This window comes from Ambystoma mexicanum, chromosome 11 (genome assembly GCF_040938575.1).
Source record: "Ambystoma mexicanum isolate Mex_15411 chromosome 11, UKY_AmexF1_1, whole genome shotgun sequence".
Lineage (NCBI taxonomy): Eukaryota > Metazoa > Chordata > Amphibia > Caudata > Ambystomatidae > Ambystoma > Ambystoma mexicanum.
Window position 1 is genome coordinate 831,523,994 of NC_090934.1, and position 22,508 is coordinate 831,546,501.

A 22,508-nucleotide genomic window follows, 5' to 3' on the forward strand; every position below is an offset into this window, starting at 1 on the left:
CATCCATGATGGTATTAGTGATATAACCAGTGATGTCTTCAGCGGCGACATGCAAGAACTTTGCAAAGTCCTCGCCAGTTTTCCAGTAGTAGATGATATTGTCATACATTACGCCGGCATGCTTATGGGTTACCTGGCTTGCTTAGATTTGTTACGTAGACTGAGGAGATTGCTGGATGTCGTGAGTTCGGTTTCCCCCACCACCAAGGTGCTTTTCTCATCCATAATACCACAAAGAGTATGGCCCCCTGCTCATGGATGTTGTTCCGAGCCAAACGCAGGAAGGTGTCTCATCAGCAGAAGCATGTCTACTTTTTTGTCCGCTTGTGGAATGCTCTTCTGCAACAATTACTTTATTAGTTGTGGAAATGATGAGTTTTTCCAAGAAAATGGCATATTGTCACCCATTGGCGATGCAGTTTTATTTGCTCATCTACAGGATGCAGTGAAGAGCGGACTGTACTACTGTGAGCACAAGAAAACACAAAAGCTAATAAAAAACAAAAAAGTGTTTGTGTAGAAGCATCTAAACAAAAACAAAACAGGCTCTTTTAAGAGTCTCCCCTTAACACGAAGTCCCCCTACCCTGGTTGCAAGTTATTCCCCCATGCCCGCATGCAGAACAAGCCACATCCGGGGATTTTGCAGGTGATAGCCACGAACATGAAACTGTGGGGATTGTCTAATCAGATGTTTAGGGTGTGCGGCAATAGGAAGAGGGACTCCTGCTTCCCTTGGGCCCGGCCCTCGATGTACTTGGGGACCAGCACGTGCCACATTTGCCGCTTCTCACCATGCTCTCACCATGCTGGCCTATGGAAATGGGACAGTAGCGATTGTCCTATCAGGTGGTACTAGGTGTGCGTCACAGGAAAGCGTGCCAATAGGAAGAAGGACTCCTCCTGCTTTACCAGGGTGCGGCCCTCGCGGAACTTGGAGTAAGGGTTGTGCAAAATTCAGCGCTTCTCACAACGCTGGCCAATGGAAATGGGACTATGGCCTTTGGCCAATTAGGTACACTGAGTGTCCGTCACAGGAAAGGGCGGCATTCACTTTTCCAATTACTTTGTGTACTGTGTCTGGCAAACATGGCCAGACGCACAGTTTTTGTCGTGGGTGATGGCTTTGTGGAAGATCTGTGCATCTAAGCCCTCCAAGAAGACTTATCTGGACATTTCGGTTTGGAGGGGGTTAGCGCTTTGTGGTGTAGTGTCGAATCATGCTGTTTCGGCAGACTGCTTGTAGAATGTCGACACATGGCCTCTTTGGAAACTGTACATTTTGTGATTGTGCACTTTGGAGCGTTCTTTTTGGGTTACATGCGTTGTTCCTGTGTGTTTAGTCAACTGAAGATTATGATGAAAGCAGTTCAGCACATTTTTCCTACTCCTACTACCAAGGTGCTTTTCTCATGTATACCCCTGAGAATAGTGTTGAAGTATTCCAATGATTCCTTCCGCCAGCCAGAGTTCGGAAGGGGTCTGATCAACAGAAGCATGTGTGACTTCTTGAGTGCTGCTGGGATGTTTTCCTGTGAGACTGAGAACATTGGTTCACGATACATACACCTTTTCAAGGCAAATGGCATGTCTTTGTCGCACAGTGGCAATGAAACATTGTTTCACAATCTAAAAAATGCACTGAAGACCCTATTGTAAGAATGGGAGCTGATGTTGAAAACACACATTTACGTATGAAAATCGCAAAATAAGTGTTTCTAGGGAAGTGCCTTTAAAAATAAATAAATAAAGACCCCCTCCAAAGGCTCTTTTAAGAGCCACCACAACTAAGGATGTCCGCTCCTCTGGTTGAAACTTATACCTGCACGCGCACAGCACGAAAAGTCCACAAATATTGTGATAGTTGCCGGGTGGCACGTGTTACATACGCCCCTTTTGAACATGGCGGCCATAGAAATGGGCCTGAAAAGGCTACGGGATTGGGCAATAAAGTTTGAGGGTGTGGTTTGTACGGACACATTGTGCTACATGGTGTATTCATCGACAGAAATGCAGAGGGTGTGGTTATGGCTGTGTGTTTCACGAGGCACAGCATGAGGGTTTTAGGGGATTCCAACATATATTAACTGAAATGAAATGGAAAACACTGTGCGGTGGCTACTAATTTTGCAATCTATAATGTGCATGTGTAGTGCTGTGGAGTCACTACAATGAAGTGCCTGATTTTGATTTCTCTGTGTGACTCTTTGGTGACACGCAATCATGCCGACATTATTGTTGTTCAATGCAGAGGGAAAATTGCACAACATGTTACACAAGTTTCAGAGCTGCTTGCGATGAAGGAGGCACTTGCCCAGTTCATGCGTTTGTTTCCAATTTCTTGCATATGTTTCTATTGCATTATGAAGCCACCGATGTGGCAGCTTCATTTCCTATTTGGTCCGTGAATGCAGACAGGGCGGTACATTGCAAAGACGTGTATTTGTGCCTTTGTTCTATATGTGCCTATGTCATACTTCGCCCATGGAAATATGACGTTTGACAGCACGATTACTTTCCCTCACCTATAACGTTCATCTTACTATGCCTGCCATCTCTATTTCTGCACACCCCATCTAAATTGGCTTGGTGCACTTCTTGAAAGTAGTGATTTTTTTTGTAGTACGTGTTGGGCACTGACTCTCTTAAAAACACTATGCAACACGTAAAGAAACCTCCTTGTACAGCGAACTCCTTTCTAACCGATTGAACTACGGTGTTTACCACACTGCCACACCCCCAGCCCTGCATGCGTGCATTGTCAATTCAGTTGTTGATCTGTGAAAGGTGCTTTCTTTATTTACTTTTTTCCTTTCCCAGTTCATTTTCATTTATTATGGTGTTCTCACACACGTCACAGATGGAACAGCAGGAAAGGTCGGGTACAGAAGGGGCAATACCTGTATGGATACTATACGGGACGTGCCCGGAGACAGAATTATTGGGTGGCCCTTGCCTACATAGGCGGCAGTCATTGTAATGCTCCCATAAGGACCGTTTCCATGCACTTCCAAATACCTTCCCTATGCACACTAGCGCGTTGCAGTATATGCACAATACAATGCCCTTTGCCAGGTAAAGGTTTGTAGTGTGGCATATGGTTTGCAAAGGTTGTTTTACTGCTCTGCTGCCCTACAGGAGTGCCCCTCTTGTTGTCCGGAGCAGACGTGGCAAATGCTATAAATGAAAGTACCCTATGTAATTGTTGGAAGGGCAGTAGCCTTACCATTGGTCCCTTGTGCTTTCATTACAGTTGTCGTGGTATGCACTACAAAAAGTTTGTGGTACGCCATTAGTGTTAAGGGTAGCAATCACAGATGTACATACATTGTGGAATACAAGAATGTTTACAACAACGTGAAACAGAGCTTCATTACGTGCAGCAGGAAGCCATTTCTTATGTGTGACCCATGCAGCTACAGCGCTTTTCTAACAACTACTAAGATTGTTTGCGCTCTGCATATTCTGCTGTTTCCTTACTTGCCTTTACATGCACTAGTATGTGCGTGAGGAGGGTGCAGCAGCTTTGCCATTTTGCTGACTTACTATAAACTGACCCACCTGCAGTTACCTGTTTTCTTCAACTGTACGACTGGTAGGTGATCTCTTGATACTTTCCATCACACTGCTGAGTGCAGACAAAATGTATCTGTTTCACAGGTCATGGAATGGCAAGCAGCAGATAAATGAAAGTAATGCAACATTTAACACACCCACGTCACACTGCAGGTTGCTGTTCCTTGTTTAGCAGTGGCCGTTATACAGTTAGGAGTGCTTTAGCCACATATTGGTAAGTTTGCAGAGCCTCCCACAAAGTCAGCAGCAGTTCTTTAAAAGCGGTAGCCTACTGCATGAATCTACAGGGCTGGCGACAGGGGCACTGTTACCAGCATACAGTGGATGACCTATGCATGGGTCTAGGTGTGGAACGGAAACACGTGCACTTCCACAACTACTTACAAGTGCATTCGAAGATGCGGACATGCGGTCACTAATAGAGTCATACTGATACTTGCAGTGTGATTGTACAAACGCCAACCAGGTGCAGTCTCATTAGGAAAGATCCATATTTCTCATCTGTAGTCATGTCAGCCAGTAGTGTGCGGCACAGATTTATAATGCACTGTTAATACAAAAAGAGCGCCTACTGACACACTAAACAACATTTACTATGTACATCTGTAATTGATACGATACACCAACAGTTTTTGGAAAAGTAAGGGGTAGCACAAATATATGCCAGACAATTTTCCCATTCCACACATTTATCATGAGGGCATCCAAGGAATCAGTAACAAACCGTTGTTAATGGGACGTTATGGTTATGTTGCTGTACCAAATGCCTATCCTCTTTACAGAAAATGCTATGCTAAAGGAACAATCTGCTAACAGTGCCCTACTAAAACCCTATGAAATTCACATCAGTGATGCCATGAATGACATTTGTGATGTCATCTTTGATGTCCTGGGTGTTAGTCTTAGCAGTGCACAGTGGTGGTGTGAGTTATGGTTGCTTAGCTTACCATAACTGGCGAATTTCAAGGGTTTTTCGATTTTACTTGGAACCATAACGTCCAGTTAACAATGTTTTTTTTTAGTGAATTTCATAGGTTTTTAGTAGCGCACCTTAACCATAAGGTCCCTTTAACAAAGTTTTTTTTACGGAATTTGATAGGTTTTTAGTAGCGCAACTTAACCATAACGTCCCTTTAACAAAGATTTTTTACTGAAGTTCATAGGTCTGTAGTAGTGGCCCGTAACCATAATGTAAACGAACATCTGACTTCATTGCACACCTTCCGGAGAATGCCACATGACCATATGCTGGCGCACAGCATGGTGACGTGTCCGAGAACCCGTACACACTTAACAATGAGATCTATGCCTCGTGGACAGTGTGGAACTACATTTTTTACTGATGTAGGAACTTCAACATTTCCCTTGCACACTCCAACACCTATTCATACTCAGCCATTAACAATCTAGTACACAGTACATACTTTTAGCAAAAGTACTATTTATCTGAAAACGGCATGATCTAAGGCCATCCCTCATCGCCAAGAAACAGCACCACTGCTGTAATGAAGGAGCATGAGAAACACTGCCGCTACCTTACAAATAACACACACACAACCTTTTCCCCCGTCCACTGGTACGCCATTAGTGTTAAGGGTAGCAATCACAGATGTACATACATTGTGGAATACAAGAATGTTTACAACAACGTGAAACAGAGCTTCATTACGTGCAGCAGGAAGCCATTTCTTATGTGTGACCCATGCAGCTACAGCGCTTTTCTAACAACTACTAAGATTGTTTGCGCTCTGCATATTCTGCTGTTTCCTTACTTGCCTTTACATGCACTAGTATGTGCGTGAGGAGGGTGCAGCAGCTTTGCCATTTTGCTGACTTACTATAAACTGACCCACCTGCAGTTACCTGTTTTCTTCAACTGTACGACTGGTAGGTGATCTCTTGATACTTTCCATCACACTGCTGAGTGCAGACAAAATGTATCTGTTTCACAGGTCATGGAATGGCAAGCAGCAGATAAATGAAAGTAATGCAACATTTAACACACCCACGTCACACTGCAGGTTGCTGTTCCTTGTTTAGCAGTGGCCGTTATACAGTTAGGAGTGCTTTAGCCACATATTGGTAAGTTTGCAGAGCCTCCCACAAAGTCAGCAGCAGTTCTTTAAAAGCGGTAGCCTACTGCATGAATCTACAGGGCTGGCGACAGGGGCACTGTTACCAGCATACAGTGGATGACCTATGCATGGGTCTAGGTGTGGAACGGAAACACGTGCACTTCCACAACTACTTACAAGTGCATTCGAAGATGCGGACATGCGGTCACTAATAGAGTCATACTGATACTTGCAGTGTGATTGTACAAACGCCAACCAGGTGCAGTCTCATTAGGAAAGATCCATATTTCTCATCTGTAGTCATGTCAGCCAGTAGTGTGCGGCACAGATTTATAATGCACTGTTAATACAAAAAGAGCGCCTACTGACACACTAAACAACATTTACTATGTACATCTGTAATTGATACGATACACCAACAGTTTTTGGAAAAGTAAGGGGTAGCACAAATATATGCCAGACAATTTTCCCATTCCACACATTTATCATGAGGGCATCCAAGGAATCAGTAACAAACCGTTGTTAATGGGACGTTATGGTTATGTTGCTGTACCAAATGCCTATCCTCTTTACAGAAAATGCTATGCTAAAGGAACAATCTGCTAACAGTGCCCTACTAAAACCCTATGAAATTCACATCAGTGATGCCATGAATGACATTTGTGATGTCATCTTTGATGTCCTGGGTGTTAGTCTTAGCAGTGCACAGTGGTGGTGTGAGTTATGGTTGCTTAGCTTACCATAACTGGCGAATTTCAAGGGTTTTTCGATTTTACTTGGAACCATAACGTCCAGTTAACAATGTTTTTTTTTAGTGAATTTCATAGGTTTTTAGTAGCGCACCTTAACCATAAGGTCCCTTTAACAAAGTTTTTTTTACGGAATTTGATAGGTTTTTAGTAGCGCAACTTAACCATAACGTCCCTTTAACAAAGATTTTTTACTGAAGTTCATAGGTCTGTAGTAGTGGCCCGTAACCATAATGTAAACGAACATCTGACTTCATTGCACACCTTCCGGAGAATGCCACATGACCATATGCTGGCGCACAGCATGGTGACGTGTCCGAGAACCCGTACACACTTAACAATGAGATCTATGCCTCGTGGACAGTGTGGAACTACATTTTTTACTGATGTAGGAACTTCAACTTCAACATTTCCCTTGCACACTCCAACACCTATTCATACTCAGCCATTAACAATCTAGTACACAGTACATACTTTTAGCAAAAGTACTATTTATCTGAAAACGGCATGATCTAAGGCCATCCCTCATCGCCAAGAAACAGCACCACTGCTGTAATGAAGGAGCATGAGAAACACTGCCGCTACCTTACAAATAACACACACACAACCTTTTCCCCCGTCCACCTACCCCTCCATATTACTGTTTGGTGCCTCTTTGCTCATTTCCATCTGCAACTTTCATTCTTAGTTATCCTCCCAAAAAAAAGCCATCCGTAAACAAAATAAATGTTCCTTTAAGAACCACCTTTCACAGTTAAAAAATATAAGTTAAAAACAATTGCATAGACTGCATCTACTTTATATTTCTCAGTAAAGTACATAGACGCAATAAGATTTTCCAACATTTCCATTTGCAGTTTGTGTTATCCTAATGGGAATATTGTAGCGTTCATCCTCTGTTCCAGGGATTGGAACGGTGAATAAAGGGCCAGCAGGCCAAGTTATCAGCCCAATCGAAGCGAGAGTGCATAATGAGATCTCTGGATCATTACCCCCCTTCCACCTCTAAAATGGGGGATGAATGCCATTAACCATCTAGATTGCCAAAGCAGTAACCCGTGCCACTAAAAAAGAGAATTTTTTGTCCTAAACCGGGACGCCTGTGGTGTCCCGGTTTAGGAAACAAAATCCTTTTCCTAGATGGCTACCATAGAAAGGGAAGGCGGGTGTTCCATACAGGGCCCCTCTTCGCTTTCCATGGCAGCCTGCAAAAAGCAAAAAGGAAACCCTGTTACCATATTACCACGAGCACTTTTTTCTTCCCTTTCAAATGTATCGTAATGTCGAACAACTTTACCACAAAGCCAGTCCCAGGTGGACATGGCCACTTTAATCCTATCTTTTCTCCCTTCTGGTCATGTCGAGTAGCCACATTGTGCGGATCATAACCTTATACCATGGCCCTGACATTCTGCCCACTTCCCATGGCTACAGCCTACCCCTCAGTCAGTAAAGGTATCCCAACACCATGCTTTTCGGTCATTGCCAATCAGCCTTACGCAAATTTACTGTAAATCCACCCACGTTTTTTTTTTCAAATCTGTCAAAAGAATACACAAATAATTTGTCATATTAGGTGTGCACAAAATTTCTACAAACTTTTTAAACTCATTCGCAATCACTAGTCTTGTCCATTGCTGCATCTGCCTAACATAAATTGCCCTGACGTCACTAAATCATATGGCCCACCCCTGACCATCACATAACCAACCCTAATAATATTCTACACCTTTTTTGGATGACGTTTCTCTCCAGCATAGCCAAAAGCGCCCATAATCACCTACCTGCCATGACGCAGAACCTGAAAATTAACACGCAGCGACTTACAACGTAGCACGTCACATTTTGAAATAATAAACTGTTTTTTAAAAGAAACCATTAACACTTTACAATTTGTAAAGTACTTTTATTTCACAATAAACTGTCAGCGACCATCGGATTATTCCCATGTTCAATCAAATTGTAACTTTGTTTCTTCAGTCGTCATGGAAAATGTTAATCGTGAGGCACACGTTGTTCTTTTCCCATACACAAAGTATTTGTTTTTGATAAAGCAACCGCTTCGGTCGCACAGTGAATTCCAGGACGTCGGCATGAACTTGGGCCTACACCACCATAAAAGATGTTATGTTACTCCTAAGCGCCACTGCAGCGTACGGACAAATGGGTCCTGTGCGATCGTCCCACAAAACAGTCATGGTTAGGCAGCCGGTCAGGAGTATGTGCATGTGGCGTGTGAAAAATCCATCACTTGGCATCTGGAATCCATGGCAATCGCAGTAAGGCAGGATGTAGCTATTTGGAAAACATAACAGAACATACGTATCAATACCCAACCTTAAGAAAACAATTTAAAAAAAGGCAAAAAGAACGTGCAAACTGATACACAAATCGATGTGGTCACACATGACATTTTAAATAAATATTAGCATTGAACATGGGTGAATGTAGTTATAGCCTACAAACGCAGAGAATCTGCACTCTCCATAACAAAAAAAAAAATGACAACTACACAGAAAGATAGTACTTCCGTTACATTGCCAATATTAATGTTCAGGTAATAAAAAAATTAAATCTCGTTATTTCAAAAAAGACAAAAAGAAAGTGGAAACTGATACACAAATCGATGTGGTCATACATGACATTTTAAAGAAATATTAGCATTGAACATGGGTGGGTCTAGTGATAGCCTACAAACGCCGAGAATCTGCACTCTCCATAACAAAAAAAAAAAATGACAACTACACAAAAAGATAATACTTCAGTTACATTGCCGAAATTAATGGTCAGGTAATAAAAAATTAAATCTTGTTCCGGTGTAGAGTCGTCAAAAGCAAACTTACACGATATTGACCGTCTCCATTTTCTTCGTGAAACTCAGACAGCAAAGTGCTTCAACCAAAGAATCTTCATGAACTGATATTGCATGTGCCTTACAAATGTTTTGAATGCATAACCTTATCAAATTTTTTTTTTGCAAACTTTCACTCCCTGCATTCTTACTGAATTTTCCCTTTCGCTCAAGGTCAAAAAACAATTGACCCTTATGGGTTCAGTCGGATGCGTTGGCCTACTGAGTTCGCAACCAAAAAAGCAAAGTAAGTGACCTTCATTCAGAATCCAAATACATTCTGACTATGCAACAACATGTCTCAATGCATTCATGAGAACTGGTACTCCCATACACTTGCAGACCCGCTGTTTCCATCAAACACTGCAGATTTCAAACTCTAGGGCACCAGTCTGACTGCAATATTATTTTAAATCCATCGTAACACAGACACAGTAATTCTTCTCCTGTACTTTACAGACATTATATTGAGCAACAACTTCCAATTTACCGTATGACTTTGTTGACAAAAAAACACCACTTTTTCACTTCCGCTGCCACATCCCATCCCAGCCTCATTAACCCTCAACTTCCGAGACAGTATTTCATAAGTTTAACAACTGCAATGTTGTGTTATTTTATATGTTTTAGCGGCGATGGCCGCGTACACCAAAACACAAATAAAAGATGGCGGGTGCATCGAAACAATCTGACGCACTTCACGCTCTTCAACATCCAATCAATGAAGGTGTCACATGTCCGCAGACATGTTGCTGCAGATTAGCCAATCGGTATCTTGTCCGCGGAGCGAACAGGGAAGTGTGACCGCGGAGCGGACATAGATATCACTAATTTTTTTGAGGCATATTTTTTGATCGTTTTAAAGAAAACTACTGGATGGATTCTCACCAGATTTACAAAAGCACGCTTTTGGGACCAAGCTCCTGCTACTGCCGCAAATTTGGTGAAAATCCGACCAGCGGTTTGGGCTGTAGGCATGCGCAAACTTTTCCCCCCATTCAGTCTATGGGAAAAAAAGACGTTTTGGGACTCCCCTATAGCCCCCCTGGAACAAACCTCACCAAACTTTGCAAAAAAATTAAGAGTGGACCATATACTTCTTTTGCAAAGTTTGGTGAGGATTCGTCCAGGGGGAGCGAAGTTATAAGATGCCCAAAAAGTGCTCTTCCAATGGAAACAGCATCTTAACCATTACTACATGGCCACTACCGTGGCCGTGTAATATATATATATATATATATATCGAATGATAAATATGACATTCAGGTAAAGCCACCTTAACTTCGCACCCCCTGTTGTGCAGCCTATAACCACAATGATGACATCACAGATCACATAACTGATGACATCACTAATTGCATTACAATAGTGACTGGCATTAAGCATCGCCTTCAGCCATGGTCAGTGTGCATGGCCAAATATAGTTGAACACATGAATGTGTACTAGTCATGGCCTTCAGTTATGGACAGTGGCCACAACTTTCACCCATGTGCAATGAATCATTTAAAACACTAACAAGCTACCAACCATGGATGTTGGCTTTTTCCAGTGGATACAGCTTTCAACCGTGTCCACTGTATATTATAAACACTAATCAGGCACTAGCCATGGACTTCAGCACAATACTGGCCAGTGGCCACAAACTTTGGTTGTTCCCACTATATATTCTAACATATAAATGGGCCACTAGCCATGGCCTTTGACCTTGAGCAGTTTGTACATCTTTTGACCATGTTCACTGTATATTTTAAAATAATAAAATGCAATAAGTGATGGCCTTCGGCCCTGCCCACTGTGTATTATACAACACTAACCAGCCACTGACTTTGGCCTTCAGCCGTGCCCACTGTATATGATATACACTAACCACCCACTAGCTATGGTCTTCAACACAATACTAGCCAGTGGCCATGGCCTTTGGCTATGCCGACTGTATATTCTAACATATTAATGGGCACTAGCTATAACCTTTAGCCATGGCTAATGACTAACGCTTTCAACGTTGCCCATTGTATATTTTAAAACAGTGATGGGATACTAGGCATGCATTTTAACTATGCACATAGGTCTTTCTGAACACTAACCGACCACTAGCTATGGCTTTTGGTGCTGGCCCGGTGACCCCAGCCTTTGGCATGGCCAAGTCCATGGCCTAACTTGTTATTAAGGTAATCAAAACGTTCATGACCTTACTTATAAATGATGTTATGTCTAATTTCCATTATTGATGTAATCAGTTACATACAATGTAATAAGTGTAGTCACCAGTGATGGGATTTGTAATGTCATCAGTGTTCTCCTCAGAGGTGAGGAGCAGGGTGGTGTGCAGAGAGCTGAGGAGAGGCATGAAGAGAAAGCTCAGACATCAGATGGACAAAAGGCAAAATTAAGAGGAAAACGACTGGAGGGTGAGATGGAAGGCAGAGAAGGATGAGAGATAATAGAGTAGGGGGTGAGGCATAAGGGGCAGTAAGATCAAGAAAAGCAGAGAAAGGGAGCACATGTGTGAAAGAACTGTACAGGGTGCCAGTTACCGGCAAGCATAATAAAGCTATAATTTCCTTTTAAGAAACATGGGGAGTGTAGGTGAGGGCACCCCCCAGAAGAACCCCGGAAAGAGCCAGATAGATTACGACTTTTGCCTTTAGACCCTCATCAACTGCAAGCCTTAGAAAGTAGGTGTTACCAAGCACTCTCTGGAAGCTCTGGGGTTTAGGGACACCTGGCATATGTTGAAAATAGTGGAGGGAGCCCACTGGAGGTTGAGATTGGAAGTCCATTTGAGTACCCTGCCTAAACCCTGAAAAGAACAATACCAGTGATTTGTACCGTTTTCAAAATAAACACCCTTTAACCATTCTTCAGGCAGTATTTTAAGCCATCTGTGACATGTGACATATGGCAAGATCAGCACGTGTGCCTTGGGAGAATTTATTGTATGCTTATATCACTATAGTATATTTGAATGAAACACTTTACCAAATTGTTCATTGCCAATCTTATGAAACCTAAAATATTTACTAGAATTTACTTTATATGGGAAGTATCATTATACAGAGTGTACGACCTTCCCAAACTATTGCATGTTTACAAAATAATCTTCAAAGAGACTAGTGCATGAATTTCCAAAAGCTTTAAAAGGCAAGATGGGGTTCTTACCTTCAAACACCAAAGAACATATTTCAATATAAGGAATCACAAGTGAAATGGAACATTTGATGATCAATGGAGGACCAACAAAAGTAGAAATATTTGACAAGAATTAGTTGATGTTGAAAATGTCAAGAAAGCACTATTGTGTTTGAAAAACATAACATTTATTATAAATATAACATTGATGAAATACTTTAGAAGAAGTTTGCCTTCTGAAAAATTAAGCCCAATCTGGAAGGATATTTCTGTATTAAGCGGATATTTCTATGGATCAGATGTTGGAAGGGAACATAACAAAGATATTAGGTTACCCGTAAAGCACAAGATAATACTGGTATCCTTAATTCCTTGAACTAAATTATCTGTTAAAGAACTCGGGCCTGCTTGCATGGTTTCTGACATTATGTTGTGCAGAATATGCAAGGAAGGAACTTTTTTATTGAAATCTGCCAATAAATAAAACCCAGCTTTCAGTAATGCAACACAAAATGGGTTATGCTCACCGTCTCGTCCAACCCAAATACATACCGACTAAGGTGAGCGGCTCGAGATTTCCGACTATTGCAGCCAGTCAATGGAATTCACTTTCACCGCCCCTGCGAGCTGAGCAATCTTACTGAACCTTTCGGAAATCATTAGAAACATGGCTGTTCACATACGGGTTCAGTGTGTTTTATACATGGAAAATGTAATAAATAAATAAATATATTCAAAGCTTTTTTGCATTGTATTTGAAAAGCAAATATCCACGTTTCGGCGAAGTGCAACAATTGTTCTGGCAAAAAGACTTCAAAGCACAAGGAGTGCACATGTACATATGGCCTTATGGGTAAGGGAGCACCTAGATTTGTAGATGATGCTCGTGGAGTGGCAATGAGTTGTATGTAAAAATATGTTATGTGTGACATTCCTTATACAAATTCACATACAGATTTACATCAAAATGTTGTTAGATTTGCACAACATATTTCAAAAAATGCTATGAAAATAACTAAACTAGACAAAACAAACTACAAGTTATTATTACTCATTAATCTACAACTGGACTCCGAGTGGGCACAACTGTGATGAAGAGTTGTGTACCTTCTCAGGGTCCATTGATTTAAAGGCTTTATGCCTTTTTTCTCAATCTGATGTGTTCCGGGTAGAAACAATGACTATGCCTAGGGTTTCTTAAGGCTGCATGGATCTGTATCATGGTATGTTAACGACTTGTGTTCAATGTGTATATAGGTGAACATGTTAATATACCAGCTGTTGTCGGATGTATATTTAGAATACTTGTCGTGAACAGACATGAAACCTTTTTCTTTTCTTTCTTTTTTGTATGTTTTCCTCTAACTCTAGATATGATAGTTGGGAGTTAGCTCTTAACATGAAAGTGCAGGTGGTAAACATGGGGGGAAGAAGTAAAGAAAGAGGAAAAAAGAAAGAAAGGAAATGAAAAGGGGTTGGGAAGAGGCAAAGAAATGCGTGGGTGGGCGAAAAAACCCTTAAAGAAATAAAACGGCAAAAGCATCTTAATGGGAAATGGCCAATTCAGGTTACTGGCATAGAACTGTTATATATGGTAAAAATCAATCTCGTAGTATAAACTTTAGATGAATTCACTAGTTTGCAATGCAGACACATTTTGTGATCCTTTGTTTCTATTCCTTCCTCTTAGGTCCAACCAGAATTGTTTTGTGAACTGTGGGTCCGGGATGCAGAGTATGTACGGAGCCCCTGCACTGCACTGTCTGCATATGCAGCCATGTGTCACAAATTCAATGTCTGCATTGAATGGAGAAGCCCCGAATATTGTCGTAAGTAGTGCACAATGTGCTATGGAAGGAAACGTTTTTTGCCGGCTTTGCTGTGGTTACGAATGACACTGAGAGAATGGCAATGCCTATGAAGATGGTGATAATATTAACACATTGTGCAAACAAGCGTGAGTTGTGCTTTTAGAATTATAAAATGTGCATATGCACTAAACTGATTTGCATAGACTGAGTGCAATTGCATAAAAAGGATCTGCATATAAGATTGGCCTCATTCAATCACAGTGTATCCAAAATTAACAAAGTGGCGTGCGGCCATTGTGCCCCCCAGGTCACTAGTTACGTTGCAAAATGTGCTGGTCATCACAAATGAAATGTGCAACCATATAGACATCTAGTCTGAACACTGTGTGCTATGTGGCCCACATTGTACCACAGGTGATGACGTCCGTTGTTTCGAAGCAAAAATTGCAATGTAAAAACGTCGATGTTCAATATAACACGCCCTGAAAGGTAGCTGGTAAAGTTTGGCTTCCTCACTGGGTATTTTGTAACAGAAAGGCCCTCTGTGTTGCAAGAATCGATTCCAGAAATGAAGGCAAGTGTGATTTGTTTTCTTTCATTTTGGTGGTGTGTTAGAGTGGGTGATTATCCCCACATAATCCCCTCTCCCCACAGGCTATCCATCCTTCTTCTCACCTGCCAGCCTCTGGCATATTCACGAACTTCAAATGTATCTCTCAGATTTTGTGATCCCAAGGACTAATGAGATAACCTTCTGCCTCAATAGCAGCCTTGACCTACAGCTTCTGTTGACATTAGAACGTCCATTACCCCAACCTCTTTCTTTTTCTGGCACGGGCATTCCTCTCATGACTGTGGGCGGCTAGCTAGAGATAATCACAATAGGTCAGAAAAAACGAGCCACACTCTTCTATGTGAGCTCCTCTGGATCCCGGAATTCCCCTTTTTCGAGGGTGATAATAATATGGAAAATATATATATATATATATATATATATTTAATTTTTTTTATTAAATGGTTTACAGTTTACATAAACTTTTACCATAGTACATCATGTTATAGAGAAAAGAAAAACGACGTCATTTCATTCATTCTTGCAGTACTTTTGCTAAAACAACCTCTAAATATTTAACTAATGCGAAGGACCACTTGGGTCTTTACCCTGCATAAAGAGCATCCCACCAAGCTTGAATGTCAAGACCAAACAGGGCCTTTACGTGTTTACGTAGTATAAAGTTCTCAGAGATCTCAATTTTGGCAGAACAAGACCAAATGTTTAAGGGACTCTTCCAAGTTATCACACAGTCTGCAATTTCTATGACAGCTTAGTCCATATCTATAGAGGCTGGTATTGTTGTGGAGGATATTTAGCCGAAATCTCAATAACAACTGACGGTGATTGAAGCTTGGAAACTTCATCAAGTAAGCTGGAGTTTGGTTATAAGTTCCTATCATGATCCTTGGTGCTCTATGTATCTTGGAAAGAGATCTATTAGTTTCTGTCTCCTGCCAGTCCTGAGTCCATACCATGTTTTTGACAAGGCAGGGATTGGTTGTCAAGGTTTCTTTCGAGTTGCCAAGATCAGCTAGAATCTGTAGACATGTAGACAGCTAGAATCTGTAGACATGTTTGAGAAGAGAAGAGCAGGTTTTATTGTACAGTTGGAGTGTATTCCATTTGACCCTTGCATACAGCGAGAGGAGGCCAATCTCATGACGGATGACCGCTACAGGGACCGCATTCGGCAGCTGTAGCACTGAGCGCCAGAATTCTCCTTCCAGTTGATCCCAAACAATAGCAGGAAGGCTAAGGCATGCTTCTGCACCGTATGTCAATGTAGGCACAACTTTCTGGTTATAGAATTGAATGATCGGCATGAGTGAACATTTCCCATATTTATGTCCTGTCAATTTAGCTTGGGCCAATAATTGAATGACTTTTCTGATGAGATGTTCGTGCCATGGTGTTTCTTTTGCCTTTGCACTGATTATTATACCTAAGTATTTTATCGAAGCTACTGGTTTCAGATGGTGATTATTCAGGAACCAAGTGAGGCCTTTGTTTTTCTGGGTACTTCTTTTCTCAAGAATCATGACTTCTGATTATTTTCAGGTTTATACGCAAACCATTTCGTTCTACGTAATTCTGGACAGTTGTTAGCTTTTGTTGGAGACCTCGCTGTGTTCTGTCCAGTATCAACAAATCATTGGCATAAAACATCCAACCAATCACTTGGTTGTTTATTTTGGGAGAACAGGAAGGTGTCGGATACATTTTGTGCTGAATGTCTGAAATGAAGAAATTAAACAGAAAAGCCATGAGAGGGCAGCCTTGTTTCAGTCCAGTTGTAGTTTTGATAGGTTTTGATAGGAGGCCTTACTGGTTTAGTCAGGTGTACATTGACGTGCCAGTATATCCAGCTATTGTTATTTTTAGCCATAAATGTTCTCGGTTGACTGTGTCAAAGGCACTATCAAGATCTATACAAGCCATATAAATAATAAGGTCTTCTATTTTTAGCTTCAATAAGTTCAAAAGGAATATATTCAGGCTGCATCCCATGCCTTTAATAAAGCCTGTTTGCCTATTACCCAAGGCTCCAATTTTGTATGCCCATTATGTCAGTCGTTTGAGTTGTACTGACGTGAAGATTTTTCCCTAAACGTCCAACAAGACTATGGGCCTGTAGTTGGTGGCTTGTGTGCGGTCTCCCTTTTGGAATATTGATATGATGACACTTTTTTTCCAAGAATTTGGCACATAAACCTGTATTGCAATTCTTTGGAATAACTTACGAGCAAATACAGACCATTCTTCAGGTGCAGTTTTTAGAATAGCATTGGTCAACCCGTCATGGCCCGGAGCTCTAGATTTACTTGCCTTTTTTTATAATTATCACGTTTTCTTCAGTGTCAAAAACTAGGTTCCATGAAAAAACAGTAGTGAGACGCGGCTGTACGCATGGGTGTTTAGCTGAGATGTTATATAGCGTGCTAAAATGTTGAATCCGTGTTTGTCAGAGATGACAGTTGATAAGGGATTGGAAGCACATAAATTAGTTTTGTACAAGAATTGCCAGATGTTTTGGCTATTTATTGTTTCCAATAGCTGTAACATAGCTTCAGCATCATTTTGGAGCATCTCATATTTTATGTGCTTTTAGCCAATTATGGTGCTTTTGTTTTCTTCTCTTTATTAAGAGACTTCTTACTATCTTGGGTGAAAGTTGAAGATCTTTCACGTCCTTCCGCATGCTTTGATTTTGTCCCAGCAATAATTTGTCAGCGCAATGTTTCGTGATAGGCTAACTCCATTTTCAAATCTTCCAAGGGTTTTGTATAGTCTGAGCTTGTCACTTGATTATCAAGACAAATCTGGAGTTTTCTGGGGAGTAATTTTGGTTCATTTAGGTTCAGTCGTATCTGTTTGAGAGTGTGGTCAACTTCGATTGGATATGGCCATAGTTTTGCCATATTTGGCTTATGTACATCACAAGACAGAATGATTGGATCATCATCACTAGCCGATGTAGTCTTTACTTCTAGAGTTCTTCCTTGATCCAGAAAGTTGGCAGAGAAAAAGACATAATCCAAGGTCGCTCCAAGTTCACAATTCCTCCAAGTTTTGGCTTCTGGAATGTCACCATGTGTATTTCAGTTCAGCATGTATAAATGTCTCAGTTCCATTGCTTTAAGCCAGTGACTTAATCTGCTCTTCTTTTTGGAATTTAGCGCAGCAGCTATATGTTGTAGCTCCATTTCATGTTGAAGGCAATCAATGTTCAAGTCTCCACAAAGGATGTAAAAAGCATCTTGATATTTGGCCTGTGTTTCATCTAACCGGTTTGTTAGAACAACTTGGATTGCTTGGATTCCAATATAAGTTAAAGAAGATGACATAGTTATGATCGTTCTTCTTTAAGCCATCTCAAAGTTTTATAATTAGGATTTCTATAAATGAATTTTGGGTAAGTGATTTTCTGTACTTCAATATTAGCTGAATGTCTCACAAAAATACCCAAGCCTGATGAAGGTCTTCCCTTCTTTCCCTTTATGGTCTTGTTATAATATGTTACAAATCCTTCTATCTGGGGGGTGTCCAAGAGCCATCATTCTTGTAATCATATAATGTGGTGATCACTAGATGTTGCGCATTGGTGGTCTTCTGGAATTAATTGTGGGTGTGACTAGCCAGGGCCCCCTGGTAGCCAGTTCCAGTCATGCTTTTCAAAAGAACTCATAGCAAATGTTTCCTTACTCATCTGAGTTTGCTTAAGATTCAGCTCCGTACTGTTTCTGCCTATTGTGATTCTCAGCGATTGTGTCTCATTTGGAAGCAAAAAAAGGCTTTCTCAGAGGTTCACAAACAGATTTTTCAGAAGATCGATTTCGTTCTACCTTGGAGTCTGCCATAGGAGATCTCTTTTTCTCTGGAGCAGACTTATTTGTTGTAGATCGTGATCCTTGTTCATCATATCGTATATCAAAGCCAAGTGATCTCAAGTCATTGCACGCCTCCACTAGAGCGGTGGCGAGGACTGCCGTTGTCATATGAAGTTGAACTTTGTCATTCTGATTCTCATTTGGAAAGGCAACAATTTTAATATCACTAGACTGTATCATTCTTAATTTGGGAACATGATGTTACAAGCACATGATGTAATAGTGGTTTAGGATTAGATTATCCTTCACAGTTAGTACACATTCCAGGATCACAACATGTATGTTTACAAGATGAAATGTTGATTTTTTAGGATCCCCTTGTTTTGATAGGTGCAAATTTGTTATTTTTTTCATCTCCGTTGGACTGAATTTTTTATCATTCTTGCCAAGAGGTGGTCTTCGGCAACAGTCTTTGTAGTGTGAATTGAGATTCGATTTATTTTTTGTTCCAATGTCAGAAAACCTTCAGATTCATGCTGGTGTTCAGATTCAACATCATGTTCCGAACTAATGTTCACTTCGTTGATGTTGCATCTTTGTATTCATCTTCGTAGGTGGATAACTCTATCAACGAATCATCCAACTCTTCTTGATCATCTTGAAGAGGTGTTGTCACCTTGGTCATACCCCTATTATAAGGATGAATAAAGTTGTTGGTTTTTACACCATTTTTTTCACCCTAAAGATTTTTGGGGATCTTGTGATTTTATCCTGTGTGATTCAATCGATTGTGGCAGTTTCAAGTTTTTAACGAAGCTTCTCGTTGTTGTAGACTTCAAATTGTTTATAGGCATCGGTTGGTTTTTAGTTTTCTTCTTCTGGCTGGGTAAATTGAGAATTTTTTCCCACTTTCCAGTTTGCCCTGTGGTTTCAGAGCAAATATATTAAAGGTTGTAGGATTGTCTGTTGAACAGCCTGGTTTCAGCTCAAGATCGTTATTTGAAGTAGCTGTATCTGGCACGATTTTAAGAGCTTGGGGGTTTTGTATCAGAGCAAGGTCTTCTTGCGTAGAGCAACTTGGAGTTGAAGTGGGAGGCAAAGTGCTCACTTTGTCTCTTTCGTCTAGCAAATGAGAAGCATTAGTCACTGACCATTTTGAAGGTTGAGCTGCAGTAGGCTGTTTGTTAACTCGTAGTTCTTCAACTATTTCAAGCAAAGGTTTTAAAACTGCCCCATCAAGATCTTTATCTTTGGCTCTTTTCTCTTGTGCAGCTTCAATGAATAATTCAATCAAGATTAATTTTGAATTCATCAGCACTATAATAGTGGTTTGATCCGTCTGGATCTCTAGCAGATTCTCATAAAGTTTTAAATAAGGAGCCAACGTGATAGTGACTCCTGAAATGATGTTTGTTTGTAACTGTGCCATCTCCTTAGGGTCACCAACTGTTGTGTGCCTAGGTAACGGCTCCTGCAGCGGCACATTCATTGTATTTGTTTGACATGACTTAGCTGTATTGTATGTCATTTTTGTTTTTGGTCCATTTAGACTGTTTCCATCACTGTCGAATTATATATCAGAGTTTGTCATCTCAAAGTTGGCAACATTTTCAGTCACATAAGTGTCACACCCTATATGGTTGTCCATGGTCGTATTAATCGAGCACTGAGCTGAAGATAGTTTTGGAATGCTCACAAGCTCTCCAGCGCGGCTTGAATTTGCCGTTTGTAAGCTATGGGCTGCTTTTTGCTGGAGCTTGTCTAACTTTATAGAGCTAGTATCAAAGAAGACTTGATCTACAGTACCATGTTTTTGCCTACAAAAAGGGGTAATGCCTGTTAGGAGGCAGATTTCGGAAGAATTCTTTTTTCGACAGACCTTGTTTTGGGGTGAGCACTCAAGTTTATTCTTTCATGATTGCATTGCATTTGGTAAACACTCTTGGTATAAAGACTCATTGTTGTAGGCAGCTGGAAAGCAACTTTCAATTGCAGCTGTTTGTTCTTCTTGGCTGCACGTTTCTTCCTGAGTAGGTTCCATCAAGATAGATTCTTTTAAAGGTGGACTTTGGTATCTTCCAATGTCATATTTTGAAGGCGTCACTCTGGGGCTTGCTTTTAAATTCTCATTTGCTAACAACTCAGCAACAGATGGAGGTTCCCAAGAAGGTGACAGAAAGACTTCATTAATGTTGTCAATATTGGCACTTTCCGATGAGGGACAAAGCAAGTATTTTGCTCTAATTAATGCTTTGCAACTCGTCGGTGTTGGAGCAGCCACTGATTTTACTGGGTTAAAGTGCCAGCGTATAGTTGAAGAGTCTGACATTGATTTACACCTTTTAAGCTGGGGATCCTTTTTTAATAAGTTTAAGGTAGTTTTGCCTGTTGTGGTATTTTTTGATGTATTTAACAGTAGATGCTTTAGTTTTGACTGAGTGGCAGTTACTGGTGCCACATCATTAATCTCTGCAAGGAGATCTAAAGAGGCGTCCATGGATAACGCTGAATCAAGTAGCAGCAGCACTCCATCAGTTAAAGGGGAGGAGTCTACCAGCTGCACAGAAGAGGTAGGCAACGGTGCAGCCGCCGACAGCAAACGCGTATCAGGGGTGATCAGTGCCGACTCCACATCGCCAGCCTGGGCACGGAGATAATTTCCCGACCCAGGCGCTGCAACTTCTAAGGTATGTTTAGCAGTTGCGACTGTAGATGTATGCTTCATAAATGATTTAGGAGCGACAAGAGAACTTGTTGGATTTAAAAGTCGGGCATTGCTCCGTGTATGCAAGGTGCAAATCTGAGTGGGCGCCATTTTCATTTTACACGATTTCATGTATTGTTTATGGCACAGTCAAAAAGTGTATTTCACAGTGCTGCAATATACACGAGCGAGGAGATGAGTTTTATCCACCAAAGCGTCAATCAGTGCAATTAAATGGAAGCACTTACACTGGGCATGTAATCTCTTTCGTGACTCTACGGTCCTGAGAATCAAATGGTTTACTCACAAATCTGTCACGATGATCTCAGTAATGGCAGCTGCACGTTGCACAGGCTGCGTACTGCAGACTGCAACTCCACTTTGCAGCCCACTTCGCGGCCACTTCACGGTAGGACTGGCCTTTTCAAAGGAAAGGAGGCTGAGTCAGTCCAAGAGAGAAAGTGAAGAAACACTTCGCTTTAGGTATCTAAGCCAGTAACAGGTAAGCAAGTAGCTGGTAGGCAGGTAAGCAGGACAATAAGGCAGACTGCAACTCCACTTTACAGCCCACTTTGCGGCCGCTTCACAGTAGGATTGGCCTTTTCAAAGGAAAGGAGGCTGGGTCAGTCCAAGATAGAAAGTGAAGAAACACTTTGCTTTAGGTCTCCAAGCCAGCAACAGTTAAGCAAGTAGCAGGTAGCAGGTATGCAGGTAAGCAGGACAATAAGGCAGACTCAAACTGCACTTTGCAGCCCACTTCGCCAGGTAAGGGAAAATATACGGAAAATATAGTGAATAGAGTTGAGCTGAACAGGTGAGAAGAGGTGTCTGGTATCTGGAAATACTGCCTGAAAATGTGGGTGACATTATAATGTCGCCACCTGGAGTGAACAGGCTGACCCCAGCAACCCCTTGGTATGGGTCAGTGAAAATACTGATAAGCACAGAAAGAGCTAATATCGTTGGAACTAACTTTATTGTTCTGAACACATTGGCTGATATGTTTATTTGAATTACTCTCATTCTCAAGGGGCATGGCCAATTTAAATGTCTTTCGGGCCCACTAGCCTTTAGCTAATGAGCACGGCCAGGGCCATATTGCACCCACCCCTTGATATTTTATACCAATAAGTTACCCCACACCTCACTGTAACTGTAAAATTCCACTTTTTTGTATTAATCTTATTTTTTTAATTCTCTCTTTTTTAACTGTTTCCCCATATCCACGTT

General features: G+C 41.2%; 1 protein-coding gene across 1 annotated transcript in view; it reads left to right on the top strand.

Moving 5' to 3' along the window:
- OTOG (otogelin) overlaps positions 1-22,508 on the top strand; it is a 1,239,067-nt gene that overhangs the window by 801,239 nt on the left and 415,320 nt on the right. Inside the window, exon 39 of the mRNA XM_069625375.1 lies at positions 14,071-14,209. Coding sequence (XP_069481476.1) covers positions 14,071-14,209 — 139 coding nt within the window. The remainder of the gene's footprint in view (positions 1-14,070; positions 14,210-22,508) is intronic.